Source organism: Pantherophis guttatus, chromosome 4 (assembly GCF_059756535.1).
Source record: "Pantherophis guttatus breed Tessera chromosome 4, ASM5975653v1, whole genome shotgun sequence".
Taxonomy (NCBI): Eukaryota; Metazoa; Chordata; class Lepidosauria; order Squamata; family Colubridae; genus Pantherophis; species Pantherophis guttatus.
Window position 1 is genome coordinate 39,005,356 of NC_142066.1, and position 16,182 is coordinate 39,021,537.

The 16,182-nt window shown below is 39.4% G+C and overlaps 1 protein-coding gene and 1 pseudogene across 1 annotated transcript; both read left to right on the forward strand.

The window, feature by feature from the left end:
- Nucleotides 1–275: 275 nt before the first annotated feature.
- Nucleotides 276–3,069, forward strand: LOC148114037 (olfactory receptor 10A7-like; annotated as a pseudogene).
- A 5,401-nt stretch (nt 3,070–8,470) lies between these two features.
- On the forward strand, nt 8,471–9,433 carry LOC148114038 (olfactory receptor 10A3-like). The gene has a single exon (XM_087893652.1). It carries the CDS (start codon nt 8,471–8,473, stop codon nt 9,431–9,433), a length of 963 nt encoding a protein of 320 aa, XP_087749778.1.
- Nucleotides 9,434–16,182: the final 6,749 nt, after the last annotated feature.

Consider the following 16,182-nt stretch of genomic DNA (forward strand, 5'->3'; position numbering starts at 1 on the left):
ATAAATAAACAAACAAATAAATAAATAAATAAATAAATAAATAAATAAATAAATAAATATGCTTTAAATAAATGCCTCCAAATTTATTTCCAATTACAAGATTAATTATCACAAATGTCAAGGGACAGATTTCAACCTTTGGGTGCAACATAAACAAGCTTTTTACAGAGAATGTTACAGTTCTACAGAATTGCTTCCTATTAAGAAATTAGAGAGTAATGTTGGGTCAGCAAAGAAGCTTCAAAAGAATATTTCTAGACATCATTTTCTAAGGAATGCATTCTGGTAAGTTAAAATCTTTTCAGAAGGGATAACATTTGTCCTTTGTTAGATTTTAGAAGTTTCAGAAAATAAATTCTGCAACAGGAGCAGGTATTTGTAGAATTGAAATTTATGATTGAATTAGAAAATACACTGTATTGTGCTATTTACCAAGTTTTTTATCAATCTTCTGAACTTTACTTATACAAACATTGTTTGAAATTGGAAAGAAAGCATCATAACTGAAGACCTTATTTCTGGGGAAAGACATTATTTTTTAATAAAAGATGTGAATATACAGTACATGTAGCCCTCAATTTACAACCATTCATTTAGCACTTGTTTAAAATTATAGTGGCACCGAAAAAAATACTTACGATTATTTTTCACATTTGCATCCTTTCTGACATCCCCATGATCATGGGATCAGAATTCAGATGCTTGGCTACTGTTTGTATTTATGACAGTTGCAATGTCCAGATGTCATGTGACCACCTTCTAACCTTCTAACAAGAAAATTCAATGGGAAATGGGAAAATCAGATTCACTTAACAAGTGTATTATTACTTATTAACTGTAGAGAGTCACTTAAAAACTGTGGCAAGAAAGATCATAATATTGGGCAAAACTCACTTAACAACTGTCATTCTTGGCAACAGAAATTTTAAGTTCAATTGTAGTCATAAATACTACCTGTACATTATAACAACCTGTAAGTCATGTTCTTTTCATACTAAAGTTAGGAAATCTTTTTGTAGTTTATCTTCTTTCTTTCTAGCAGAGAAGTGATATATAATACTACAATAATGTTACTGGAAAGGGTAAGGCTGAAATCCCTGTCTTGATTATTTGTCTGAAAATTTTAGAGGACTCTGAGTGTCAGAGAAATGTACCTGGGATTACACTCACTCCACAAATTGTTCCCTGTCCATTCCCCTTTTAGGAGAGTCTATGAAGAAAGGAGGGTAGGAAGGATACTGTAGATACAAAGAAAACAAAATGTTCTGAGTAGCCTGGGGACACATGAAAAGTAAAAAAGAACTGACAAATGTTTTTTTTTTTAATCATTGTAAGATATGTTGAATGTTTGAAATAGTAAGCATCAGCAACAAAAGCACCTCCTCTTTCTCCTTCTTTCCAAAATAATAGGAGTTTATGAAAATGCTTATTCTTAAAGCCATATCTGCAGTTCAATCCACAAATTTATATTTATATATTGGATTTTTTTGTCACCAATAATTGTTTTTGAAATTGATAATAATGTTGGAAAGAGTAAAGGTAAATGAAAATAGCCAACATGGATGTGGCAAACAGTCTTCCAATTTCTGTTTTGTACATACATACATACATACATACATACATACATACATGCGCAGATACATATACATATCTCTGTGATACACTGAAAGTTGTGGTCCATCAAATTCATCTTACTTTTGAAATATTATTTTAACTTAATGAGCACAGAGAACAATACAGTGCAAAGCAAAGGATGAATATGCAATATTATTCTTTATTTTGCAACATTTCTCTAGATTCATCAATCTCCCATGTGCACTGATAATATTACACCAGTGCTATCTTTGGAAATATATCTATTGTTCATAAGGCTAAAGATTAACTTGGTAAGAAACGATTCTATGCATGGTGTGTGTGTGTGTGTGTGTGTGTGTGTGTGTGTGTGTGTGTGTTAGAGACTTTGTGCAATTCAAATTCACTACTTAACTTTCTGATAAATTAATATTTTGCAACTGAACACACTGACATGATCAAACTTTTTATGAGAACATTTGGGACATGACCTAATAATTTAAGTATTGCAGATGTTCTTCTGAAATATCATAATTCTTCATGCTTCATTGCTAGTTAAACAATGTCATAATTGATCAGCTTCTTAGCTATACTGATTTCCCTTCTTTGTTTCCAGTCTAAATTCTCTTCTTAGTGATTTACATATTGTCTATGGTTGGGAATTTCCTCATTATCATTTTGGTTGTGATAAGCCAACACTTCCACACTCCCATGTATGTTTTCCTTGCAAATCTGGCTTTTATGTAAGCCTGCTGCAGCTCTGCTATAATACCTAAAATGTTGTCAATCCTATTAACAGGAGATAACCATATACTTTTTCAATCCTGTTTCATACAGTTTTATATATATGCCTGCCTAGAAGGTACTGAGTGCTATCTTTTAGCAATGATGTCTTATGATAGATACTTAGCTATATGTAAGCCACTTCATTATTCTACTCTCATGAGTATCAGGCTGAATTTCATTTTAGCAGCTGTGTCTTGGGCAGCTGGGTTGATGGTGAGCACATCATTGACTTTGAATATGTTATGGTTATCTTTTTGTGGCCCCAATAAGATTGATCATTATTTTTGTGATGCTATTTTTAACATAAGAGAGATCTCCTGCAGTGACACCTACTTCGTTGAACTATTTTCCTTTATTTTTACCTATATATTTACCCTGCCCCCATTTTTTCTCATCTTGGCCTCTTATGTTTTCATCATTGTTGCTATCCTGAGAATGTCATCAGTTACTGGAAGACAAAAAGCTTTCTCCACCTGTTCTTCTCATCTCATAGTTGTTTGTTTATATTATGGAACAATGATGCTTGTCTATCTTCTCCCCAGAACCAAGAAATCAACAGGTGTAAAAAAATTCTTCTCTCTCTTCCATACAGCTTTGAGTCCAATGATTAACCCACTCATATACAGTCTTAGAAACAAGGAAGTAAAGGACGCTTTGAGCAGTGGGTTCAAGAGATTTTTATTATGTATGACACATCATAATGACAAGTAAGGTACAAGTAAGGAGCCGAGGTGGCGCAGTGGTTAGAGTGCAGTACTGCAGCTACTTCAGCTGATTGCTAGTTCAGCAGATCAGTGGATCAAATCTCACCGGCTCAAGGTTGACTCAGCCTTCCATCCTTCTGAGGTAGGTAAAATGAGGACCCAGATTGTTGGGGGCAATATGTTATTTAGTATACTGTCTTTGGTGTAAGCTGCCCAGAGTCCTCGGAGAGTGGGCAGCATAGAAATATGACTAATAAAATAAATAATTCGAAAGATTATTATTATTATTATTATTATTATTATTATTATTATTATTATTATTATTATTACTACTACTACTATTATTATTATTAAATTAAATTTTTATACCGCCCTTCTCCCAAAGGACTCAGGGCGGTGTACAGCCATATTAAAACAACATATACCCACAAAATTTAAAAACAGTTTAAAATATATTAAAAATTTGGCCCTCATATTAAAAACAACAAACACCCAATTAAAATTTATTTTCTAAGCCAGCCCGGCCTGTTGAAACAAAAGAGTCTTAAGGGCATGGTGAAAGGTACATAGGTCAGGGATCATGTGAATCTCTGGGGGCAGTTCATTCCAGAGGGCAGGTGCCCCCACAAAGAAGGCTCTCCCCCGGGTGTCACCAGTCGACATTATTTGGCCGATGGCAACCAGAGGAGTCCCTCTCTGTGGGAGCGTATTGGCCGGTGGGAGGCTATCGGTGGCAGAAGATACTTGTCTATTAGGGTTGACTCACGCAGGAAGAAATATATTTCTATATTTGTTTTAATGAATCTCTCTTTTTTTACATGGGTTTCAGAGAAGAATACAATATGGAAGATTATCCCATAAGGAAATATTGTTATTTGATATTTAAATACACATGCTAGATCTCTACAGAGCAATTCCTTTCCTTTTTGTAGTAACAGTAGCCAAGTTGCTACTGTGATTCACTATGTGGCATATTTTCAATATGGAAAATACTCTGTCTTGCATTTATCTCAAGAGTTAGCTTATTCATCTTGGCACACTCTAGTATTTTTCTAATTACATGTTCTTGCGGTGGTAACTTTTTCCCTTTCCAGTGCTGAGCGTACATTATTCTTGCCGCTGTTATTACATGTATAATTAGGTACCTCTTTTTTTTTTTTTGTATACTTTTTTCAGTATTCCCAGGAGAAAGGTTTCTGGTTCTAGGTCAATATTTTCTTTTATCAATTCCGAAATCCATTTCTGAATCTTTCTCCAAAATTTTATCGCTTTGGGGCATGTCCACCAACAGTGGTAGAAGGTGCCTTGATGTTGGCCGCATTTCCAACAATTTGGGCTCATATTGGGATAAATTTTTGCCATCCTGGCAGGGGCTAGATGCCACCTGTATAACATCTTATATTGATTTTCCTTGTATGCTGCTGCTTTAGTCATTTTAAAGTTACTGTTCCAGATTGTATTCCATTCATTTAAATTGATGCCGTGTCCAAAATTTTTGCCCATGCTATCATTTGGTCTTTAACTATCTCTTCTGCCATATCATATTCAAGCATGTAATTATATAATTTGGCTAGTAATTTATTATTAGTTCGCATCCATATCTTATCAAATCGATTAACACCTATTTCTATGCCGAATTCCTCCTTATCCTTTTTATATCTGGATTTTATTTGTGCGTATGGCCACCAATCGATAAAAATACCCTATTCTTTTAGCTCTTCATTTGTTTTGAGGTTCCCTCCTCCATCTAAGATTTCTTTATATTTAACCATTTTACCCATTTCCAGGGTGTTAGGGTACATCATGGCCTCCATTGTGGAGAGCCATCTCGGGACTTTTGTATATGGTTTTCTTCTTATTTCTCCCCATGTCTGCATTAGTGTATCCCTTGTTTTGTGCCTATGAAAATATATTCTTGTTCTTTTTCCTGGGCTGGTAGGTATGCCAGCCCTTCTGGAGATCATACCCTTCCAAAGTCAGAATTCTTTTATTTTACAAGGTTGCCCATTCCCTCAACCACACCAAATTTGCTGCTTTATAAATAAAATGATAAATGAAAGAGAGAATACGGAATATTACATGGTGTGGGAAATGTGGTATAAGTGGATGGAGGAAAGAAACAAAAAGTAAAGTATGAAGGGATATAATGTCAAATTAATAATAATAAAAAAAGATTTGAGTATTAGTATTCTCTGAATTATTACTAAGTAAAGATGTAATACTAAGTAAACAATATGTATGTATGTATGTATGTATATATATATATGTAGGTCTTTGGTTATTCGGGTTTACTCCCGCATAAAATTGGAGGTTTCTTGGCAACGTTTCGACGAAGTCTCATTCATCATCTTCAGGCTGGTGTTCTCGGCTTCGTGCAATACCCGTGAAAACCTCAGAAAACATATATATATATATATATATATATATATATATATATATATATATATATATATATATATACACACATACACACACACACACACACACACACACACACACACACACACACATATATATATATATATATATACACACATACAAAAGTCTTCCTTGACTTTTCCACTTGAGAGCATGCTTTCTCCCCTGAAGATGATTAGGACATTGGGAAATTCTATATGTACATTATTATTCACTAAGAACTTTTAAAAAGAATAAGATTCCACTCAATATATCCTAATATAAAGACTTCATGCAAAACAGATATTTTTTTCTCAACTAATTAGACTTGGGGTGCAATCTGTTGATCCAGTATTTTTAAGATGTTTGCCATTATTTTGTGATCCTCTGTTTCTTGAAGAGGCAAATAATATAATTAATCTGTACATATTCTATAAATAAACTGATCATTATATATCTGTTTGAATAATTGATACAGAAAATTATTTTATAAGATTTTTTCAGGAATATTATTACTATTGTTGAGATATGCAATTATCTATTATTTGGTATCCTTATTTAAATAATAATTATTTAAATAATAATAATTGGATCAAAGAAGCATCTATCCAGAAAATGCATAGATTGTTAGGGGGATAGGGTGAGGGAGAAACAAAATGAGAGGGGGGAATGAGAGAGAGAATTTGCACTATGACAATGGATAGTGTTTCTCATCATCCTCCAATTGAAAATGCCAAATTATCATAATTCAAATAATTACTAAGTAAAATAAATAAACAAACAAATGTATATGCATAAAGATATAAGAAGTAAGAAGTACAAAGCTGAAATCACTCTCATCAGATCCTACAAGAGAAAGAAATAAAAAAGTATAATCTTACTTCTTATGTAATCTCTCCCTCCCTCCCTCCCTCCTTCCTTTTCCCTCTCTCTCTCTCTCTCTCTCTCTCTCTCTCTCTCTGTGTGTGTGTGTGTGTGTTCATTTATTTTACTTAGTGATTCTTTGAATTATGATAATTCGACTTTATTCAATTGGAGGATGAAGCAGCAGAATGGCTGACAATGGAAGACAATGATGCCAGCTTCAATGTCTGGATTTATTGCCTTACTGCTTTATTGCAAGGACTTCCCCTGCCTATGCAAAAGTAATTAATTATTCAAGGTTGTCAGTGTACTTTTTCTATTTACTATACAATCATTTGTCAATTGATTTTTGGAGTTCTCCATTAGCTGGCAACTAACATTTTATCATGTTTGTTGACTGATTCAAATGCATGCACTGATTCAGAGTATAAAGAGTATTCAATACAATTGAAACCAGAGGTTTTTCTTCTGTGATTGACAAACATTTGGGGAAAAAAGTCATAGAACATACTTTTTAAGCATGATAACTTCAGAAAAATTACTGAATGTACAAAGATGGATGGATTTGGTATGACTAATTGTGGTGGAATGGATGGTGAAGATGATGTAATTCCTGAGATGGTTAATTTACTTTTTTGATCATAGAAAAGACTTCTACGGGTACATGTATTGATGACTGGAAATCTCTTATAGATGTTCTGCATGATAAGAATAAAAATAAACTTATGGTTTCTATTTTGGTGGTTTGACAGAATAGATTTTAGAAAAAAGAAAGTTGTTATAATTAAAGAATAAGAACTAAATTTATAATTGTAGTTATAACTGTTGTAAAGAAGATCAGAAGCTACATCATTATAGCTTTTTTCTTTCTTTGCTAGTTTTTTTTAATTTTTTTGTGCTTTTAGCTTTCCCTTAACTTTGATTCTTCTTTTCCTTTTCTCACTTTATATCAGCTTGCATCAGTTTTGTTTTCCATTTAAAAAACTCTTTCAATAAAATTATGTATGTATGTTTTTAAACTCATATATGCTAATACTACTTATTCATTTATTTCATTAAATTTATTTGCTGCCCATCCATGGGCTACTCTGGGAGGCTTGGAACAGTAGATGGTAAAACTATAAACAATGCAAATAAAACATTGCGTGGTAATGCAGTGGTAAACCTGGTAAACCTGGCTTGCATTATGAAACCTGATTGGGCTCATAGGGAGGTGTCCCTCTGACTGAACTTTTTCCACCAGGTTTCTGGGTGCTGCACTAACCGAGGGCCCAGGGAAGGGGAGGCAGGGTGGCGGTTGTTATAAGGGAAGCCCTTAGTACACGGGAGGTCACTGTTCTGCAGATAGACAGATGCGAAACCCTCCTCATGAGGTGTCCACAGGGTCAGTTGGGCCTGCTAATCAAGTACCTATTTCCCAGCTGCATGGCAGCGGCTCTGCCTGGCCTACTCGATGCCCTGTCAGGGTTGGTGGTGGAGCTCCCCAGACTTATGGTGCTGGGGGACTTCAACCTGCCTTTCCTGGGCGGGGGGGCGGGGGTGGCTCGGGAGTTCATGGCATCCATGGCGGCCATGGATCTGACTCAGATTATTCAGGAACTGACTCATGAGGGAGGGCACCCATCCGATCTTGTTTTTATCTCAGAGCAGTGGCATGTTATACTCGGGGGGGGGGGTATTTGTCTTGCAATGGACCTGGAAGCAAACTAGAACATAATTCAGTTTGCTGAACAAAGATATTACACCATTCATTGGGCATCCAAAATTTCAAGGATGTCCTATGTAGAGTGCACTGCTATATTTCAAACTGGAGATGATCAGGCCATGGTTTCCAGTTGTGTGTTGGGATGCATAGAGGTTTTGTGGAAATCAACTTGTCTCTGCCTTTCTGATATGTTAATAGTGTGTAAACTGAACACAACCCACTCTGATAAGCTTTTTATGAGAACACTCAGGACATGAACTTCAAAATTCCAAATATTGCACATGTTCTTCTGATATATCATACTTCTTCATGGTTCGTTGCTACTTAAACAACGTCATAATTATTCAGCTTCTCAGTTACAATCATTTAAATTCTTTATCTCCAGGCTAGATTCTTTCTGTGAAACTGATGAAATGGCTTGTTTTCTCTAGATGCAGTGAATATGACAAATCATACAATTGTTTCTGAATTCATACTGCTGGGACTTGGAGATGTCTCAAAAGTGCAAGTACTTCTCTTCACAGTGTTCTTACTGATTTACATGTTATCTATGGCTGGCAATTTCCTTATTATTATTTTGGTTATGACAAATGAAAATCTTCACACTCCTATGTACATTTTCTTAGCAAACCTGGCTTTTATGGAAGCCTGCTGCAGTTCAACAGTTATACCTAAAATGTTGTCAATTCTGTTTACAGGAGATAATCGCATACTTTTCGAGTCCTGCTTTATACAGTTTTTTATATATGCCTGCCTAGGTGGTGCAGAATGCTACATTCTAGGGATGATGTGTTATGATAGATTCATAGCCATATGCAAGCCACTTCATTATACTACTCTCATGAGTGTCAAACTCAGTTTCTACTTAATAGTTATATCTTGGACAACTGGTTTCATTGTGAGCATAACCTTAACTTGGAATATGTTATTGCTATCTTATTGTGGCCCCAATGAAATTGATCATTATTTTTGTGATGTTCTTTGTGACATAAGAGAAATATCTTGCAGTGACACCTTCATTACTGAAATATCTTCATTTGCCTTCACCTATGTACTTACACTTCCTCCATTTATTCTCATTGTGACCTCTTACATTTCCATTCTTGTTACTATCCTGAAAATGCCATCAGTTACTGGAAGGCAAAAAGCTTTCTCCACCTGTTCTTCTCATCTCATAGTTGTTTGCTTGTATTATGGAACACTGATGTTTGTCTATCTTCTCCCGAGAACCAAGAAATTAACACATGTAAAGAAATTCTTCTCTCTCTTCTATACAGCTTTGAGTCCCATGATTAATCCTCTTATTTACAGTCTTAGAAACAGTGAAGTAAAGGATGCCTTGAAAAATGGGTTGGGGAGATTTATACCATACATGACACAAAATAACCTCAAATTTTGGAAGTAAACCTATTGGAAAAACACTTAGGTTGATTAAGAAACTGGAAGTGAAAATTCTATGTCTCATGGAAGCTCTGAGGTGGTGTGAAGATAGAGGGTACTTTTTAACTGTAAAGAGCAATGAAAGAGTAGGATGTTGAAGCCGTTCTCAAAGTGAATTTTGTTTGAAGTCTTCCTTTTCCTGATGTCATATGCCTCAATGCTGTTTGAACCAAAGTAGGAATAATACTAAATGCCTTCATCAACTGTTAAATTATTAATTTGTATTATTATTTGCCAGGAACATTTTAAAGCTTTGCTGGAATAGTAGTCCATTCAATATATTCTGACATGAAAGCTTGACATGAAGCAGGTATTTCTTCTTCAGTTAATTATATGTTGGATGCAGTCTACTAATCCAGTAGTTCTCTCTCTTGGAGAGCTCTGAAAGCAGCTAAACACCCTGTAGGGGTGGTGAAGAAAAAAGGGGCACCCTGCATATCATAGAGAGCTGCAACTCTCCTGCTTGACCCAGGGCTTCTTCCCTCTCACCCTCAACAAGGAGAACAGGCAGCCATGATGGCTGCCATGAAGCTGGGACTGACAAGAGAACAAAGAAATGTGCAGGAACGGTGTAGAGGAACAGTGAGCGGAGCTGTGTGAGAAGATTCTTTTTTTATTTAGACCCTAACCTTTAAAAAAAAAAAAAGGAGGAAAATTCAGGAAAAGAGACTCTTAAAACTATTTCTTAAAGTGGCAAACAACCATAGAGAGAAAAATCCTAGACGAAAGAAAGGAACTAAGGGGACAAAAGCTAAAGACCTTTTAAAACATAGAAAATTGGATTTTCAAACTGGGTAGGCATTGTTTTGGAAAGGCATTATAAAATGCTGGAACTATCTACTTGAATAGCCGACTTTGCTTCCAAGCCACTCCACTATGCCACTCTCATGAGCTGCAAGATGAGTTTCTACTTAGCATATGTGACTTGGACAACTGGTTTGATGATGAGCACAATCTTAACCTGGAATATGGTATTGTTATCTTTTTGTGACCACCATGAGATTGATCATTATTTTTGTGATGTTCTTTGTAACATAAGAGAAATCTCCTGCAGTGACACCTACCTCACTGAGCTATTTATGTTTACCAATAAGTAGCATAATAACATACCACATAGTAAATCACTGTAACCCCTTTTCACATTCAAACAGAATTTAGAATAAAAATTGAAGGGCCTTATGAGCTACAACTAGGGTTCAGAGGCATGAGTGGAGCTATACAGCATATGGCTCTTTGTTAGGGAAAGCAGGAAACTAATGGCTCCATTGTTGATAAAAAATTTCTAGCAGTGGTTTACCTCTGCTCAAACCTGCCAGGGGAAAAGAGAGATAATCTGCCATTGGTTAAACTAAAGTTTATTAAAGCTGGTTAAAAAAAGGAAAAGACCTAGGAAAGAAGATAGACCACAGTAAGCTAGAAATAAATGGATCCATATGAGAGATTGGAAGGAAGAATGAATTGGAAAAATAGGAGACAATGAAAAATATTTGAATGAATGTCAAATGCATTTCAACAGCAGCTTGATAACTGAGAAAAGTGTATTTCTGAATTCATATATGGTACTAAATCACATCTTATTTCATAGTATTTTGTTGATGATGTAATAATAGCTGGTTTCACACAGCATGCTAAGCTATAAACCATAGTTTAAAAACCATAATTCTTGGGTTCATACAATACATTTAGCCACACTAATAAACATTATTATACCTTAATAAGTGTCTGAGTACAATCTAACTAAGGAATTTGTGGTACAAAAAGCAATGATATTCATAGGACATTTTGTTACCATCATAATGAAAATTTAACTTTTTGTAATTAGTTGCACAAGAATAGAATCATTTCATAGATGGAAACAGAAGAGAAGAAATGGTAGAAGGATGACATGCTAAATTTCAAAAGACAAAAGACACATTATATGTTATAATATTATATCTAAAATAAGGTTCCAATTGACAGATTTTTAATGCTATCATAAATGACATTTTTAAACACACACACACACACGTGTGTACACACACACACACACACACACACACACGCGTATATTATACCGTGTTTCTCCAAAAGGAAGGCTCGGTCTTATTTTCTTTTGACCCTCCAAAAAACATCTGGGCCTTCTTTTTAGAGGCTTCTAATTTTTGACTCACCTTGCAGTGGTGTCAGCAATCAATCCAGAGCTCTGTTATCAAATGCAGATGCCTTCCAGAAAGCCTTCTGCAGCCAATAATAGATTGCCTGCAGATGCCTTCCAGCAGACATCTGGAGGTGGAATGGAGGCCAGGGCAATGCATGCGAGTGGCGGTAAGTGTCTGCAGAAGAAGCGGCCACAGAAGGCAGTGAGGCAGGTGTTGGGGTGTGTGAGGCCTGATAAGTAGGGCAGCTTCACCCTCCCACCCTAGCTTATTTTTTACATGTATGCCTCACCCCACCCCCTGCAGCCTGTGGTGGGCAGGGTCTTAATTAGAGCTAATTTTATGAGTGGGCTTAATTTGAATACATGCTCTCAAAAACATGATAGGGCTTTTTTTCAAGGTGGGTTGTCTTTTTGGAGAAATATATATCAATAGTTAAAGACAGATAGAGATGATACGAAGCTGGAGATATGTCATATTTTTCAGAGTATAAGACACACTTTTTTCCCTCCTAAAAGGGGCATAAAATTTGGGTGTGTCTTATACTCTGAATGTAACTCCACCCACCTGTCAGCCTCCACCCTTTGGTCTCCGCATATCCTCTTCCTGGCTGCAGAGGTTGTCACCAACAATGGCTTGTGTTTTTGGGCTCTGTGTGTCATGTTTTCAGCCTCCAAATGCTGCATTTGAGAGGTCTTCAAATCTTTGGGGGTCACCAAAGCACATTGCTGCCAATCACCGCCTGAAAATGTGATGTGTTTGGCGGCTGAGAATGTGATGTGTGGAGCTCAAAAGTGCTACCTGGAACAGCTGCTGCCTTTTCTTACCCCTTCTGCACTTCACCTGCTTTAGTCACTGGAGCTCCCTCTGATGATCAGTTGTGCTTTTGGTATTTTATTTATTTTATTAAAATTTATATGCTGCCCTTCTCATGAAGGACTCGGGGCAGCTCACAACAATAAAATCGCAATAAAACAGCAATAATAAATAAGATTAAAAGATTCAATTAAAATCCCACAATTAATTAAAACTCACCAAAACAGAATCAGACAATTTGCTTAAAAAGCCATGTCTTCAGGTCTTTGCGGAAGGAACGGAGATCAGGGGCTGTCCGGAGCCCGGTGGGTAACTCGTTCCAGAGGGTCAGTGCAGCCATAGAGAACGTCCTCATCCTGGGCGCCGTCAGCCGACATAGTCTGGCTGACAGCACCCAGAGGAGGGCAGCCCTATGTGAGCGCACTGGGCAGTGGGAGGCCAGTAGGAGGTGATCCTGCAAGTACCGCAGGCCCATGCCATGAAGGGCCTTATAGGTGAGAACTAGCACCTTGAAACAGATCCAAAGGACCACCGGCAACCAGTGCAGCTCACGCAAGAGAGGTCTAACCCAGGAGTATCGGGACGCTCCCATAATAACCCACACGGCCGCATTCTGGACCAGTTGGAGCCTCCGGGTGCACCCCAAGGGCAGCCCCATGTAGAGGGCATTGCAGTAGTCCAGATGAGAGATAACGAGAGCCTGAGTAACTGTGTGGAGGGTATCCCTGTCTAGGTAAGTGTCAGCGTCTCAGCACTGACATAGAAAAGGGAGGATGAAGCCTGAACTTTTGCCTGCTAAATCCCTTTGAAGATTTGGTCTCCTTGGAGATGAGGGGGGGAAGCATTCCTGTGAACTGACGGGAAAAGGAATCAGGAGAGTGACTTGGAAGATAGCCAAAGAGAAGCAGAGAATTGGGGATTGGAAAGGGAGTGATTGGGGGGCAAAGGTCAGTATTGACCGCGAAAGAGCCAGGATCCGGTTGCTGTACTTGAATAAAGACAAAATTTCCTTAAAGATTGGCAGTTTGGAAGTTCATTTATTTTGAGATAGCATCGAAGCCTGACAGAAAGGTTGCAACTGGCACATCAGGCAAACTTGTGCAAAAGCCCCACTGGACACGGCCATCATATGGTCTACTAAAGACACCCGTGAATCCAAGAGAACGCCAAGGTTGCGAACCCTTTCAGAGAGAGTAAGCAACTCCCCTCCCATCAAAAGTGGTGGGGCCGCTAGATCCTGGGATGCTGGCATCCACAGCCATCCCGTCTTGGAGGGGTTGAGTTTGAGCCTGTTCCTATCCATCCAAACCCCCACCACCTCCAGGCACTTAAATATCACGGAAAGGGTATCTCTGGATTGGTCCAGGGTGGAGATGTAAAGCTGAGTGTCATCAGCATACTGATGGTAACTCACCCCGAAACTACAAATGATCTCACCCAACAGCTTCATATAGATGTTAAAGAGCAAGGGGGAGAGGACCGAACCCTGAGGCACTCCACAAATGAGGAGTCTTGAGGAGGACCTCTGCCCCCCACCCAAACAAACTGCAAACGACCCAAGAGGTAGGAGGAGAATGACTGCAGAACAGTGCCCCCCACTCCCAACCCCCCCCCCCGAGTCGTCGCAGTAGGATACCATGGTTGATGGTATCGAAAGCTGCTGAGAGGCCAAGTAGGACCAGAGCAGAGGAGTAAACCCTGTCCCGCCAGAGATCATTCACCAGGGCAACCAATGCCGTTTCTGTGCTGTGTCCGCAGCTGAATCGCGATTGGTAGGGGTCTAGATAGTACGTTTCCTCCAGAAATTGGGGAGTTGGTATGCCACAATGGATTCAACAACCTTCACTATAAAGCAAAGGTTGGAGACGGGACGGAAGTTGTTAAGGGAGGCCGGATCCAAGCAGGCTTCTTGAGGAGGGGTCGAACCACCACCTCCTTAAGGATGGCAGGGAAGACCCCATCCCTCAACGAAGCATTAACAATCACCTGGATCAAGTCCCCAGTCACCTCTCTGGCTGCCGCAACAAGCCAGGAGGGACACGGGTCCAACAAACACGTTGTGGCACTCAATCTTTCCACAATCCTGTCCACTTCCTCCAAGGAAACAAGGTCAAAGTCAACCCAGATGTTACCTTCAAGACCTGATCCCATCTCCTCATCTGACCCTGCCCAATCAGAGTCTAACCCTGTCCAGATCTGAGCGATTTTATCTTTCAGGAATTGAACAAAATCCTCAGCAGTACCCTGCAAGGGGTCCTCCCTCGCTCCCTGATTAAGAAGGGAGAGGATCACCTGAAACAAGGCTGCTGGGCGATTCTCTGCTGACACAATGAGAGTAGCGAAATAATCATGTTTCACCGCTTTCATCACCACAAGATAAGACCTAATATGGGTTCTTAACTGTGTTCGATCAAATTCGGAACGGGAAGATCTCCAACTGCCCTCTAGGCATCTCTTCCAACACTTCATCTCCCTAAACTCCTTGCAAAACCATGGAGCTATCCAGGATCCCCGTCAGCAGAGAGGCCGCAATGGGGCGATTCGATCCAGTGCCTCGGTAGCAGCCCGTTCCCAGGCATCAACCATGGGATAAGGATGTGGGAAATGTCCCAAGCTCTGTCAGCAACCTATCAGGGTTCATCAGGCGCCTGGGGCGGAACCAACAAATCAGTTCTGTCTCCCAGCAGTGAGTGTTGGTGGGTGGAAAGTCCTGCATAAGAAGGAAATAGTCGGTCCATGACAGGGGTTGAGTGGATAATATACCCCTACCCCATTAATCCACTGCCCAGAGATGAAAATCAGGTCCAGTGTGTGTCCACCATTGTGAGTTGGGCCCTGTACAACTTGAGTCAGGTCCATGGTCGTCATGGAGGCCATGAACTCCCGGACCAACTCAGAAGTCTCGCCGGCTGACAGGAGATTAAAATCTCCCACAACTATCAAATTGGGGAGCTCAACCATCAGTTCAGCAATGACTTCGAGCAGTGCAGGCAGGGTCAAAGATACGCAGCTGGGAGACAAGTACGTAATCAAGTACGTGAACAATAGGGGTTCACATCCACCTATCTGAGGAACAGTGACCTCCTTAGGACTAAGACTTTCCCTAATAACAACCACCACTCCTCCACCCCTTCCTTGGGGTTGCGGCTGGTGCAGCACATGGAAACCTGGTGGGCATAGATCGGAGAGGGGGACCCCTCCCTCCGGACCCAACCAGGTCTCCATGATACAAGCCAGGTGTGTGCTCCCCTCATCAATGACATCTTGCACGAGGGGAGCTTTGTTTACAATGGACCTGGCATTGACATACACCAGTCGGAGTCCCGTATACCACACATCCAAACCCCCGGGGAAGCAGGAAGAGCTAAGAGGCCCCGAGAGTGCCACCTGCTGTAAAAAACAGGGGTGCGTCCCTCTGATACCATAAGGCCCTCTGCATCCCCTACCCCTGCCCCTCCCCACCACCATGGTGACCCTCATCCCCCCTTACCCCACCCGGGCCCCCCTCCCCATCCCCCGTGTCAGACACGTGACCATCAGACAGGCTAATATGCTGATCTGTATCTATAAGGACCCCCCCAGGTCCATTTACATGGCAAACCCCCTCCCTCCCAGATCCCCTTAAAATTTTAACCAACAATTTAGCCAAAAAACCCCTCAGCTTCCACTTCACCACATGCTACCTCTCAGGGTTCCAAAACCCATCCTCAAGGTAGGCCCTCGATAGAATGGAGGACCAGACCTGCGAGAGGCAGGAATCTCG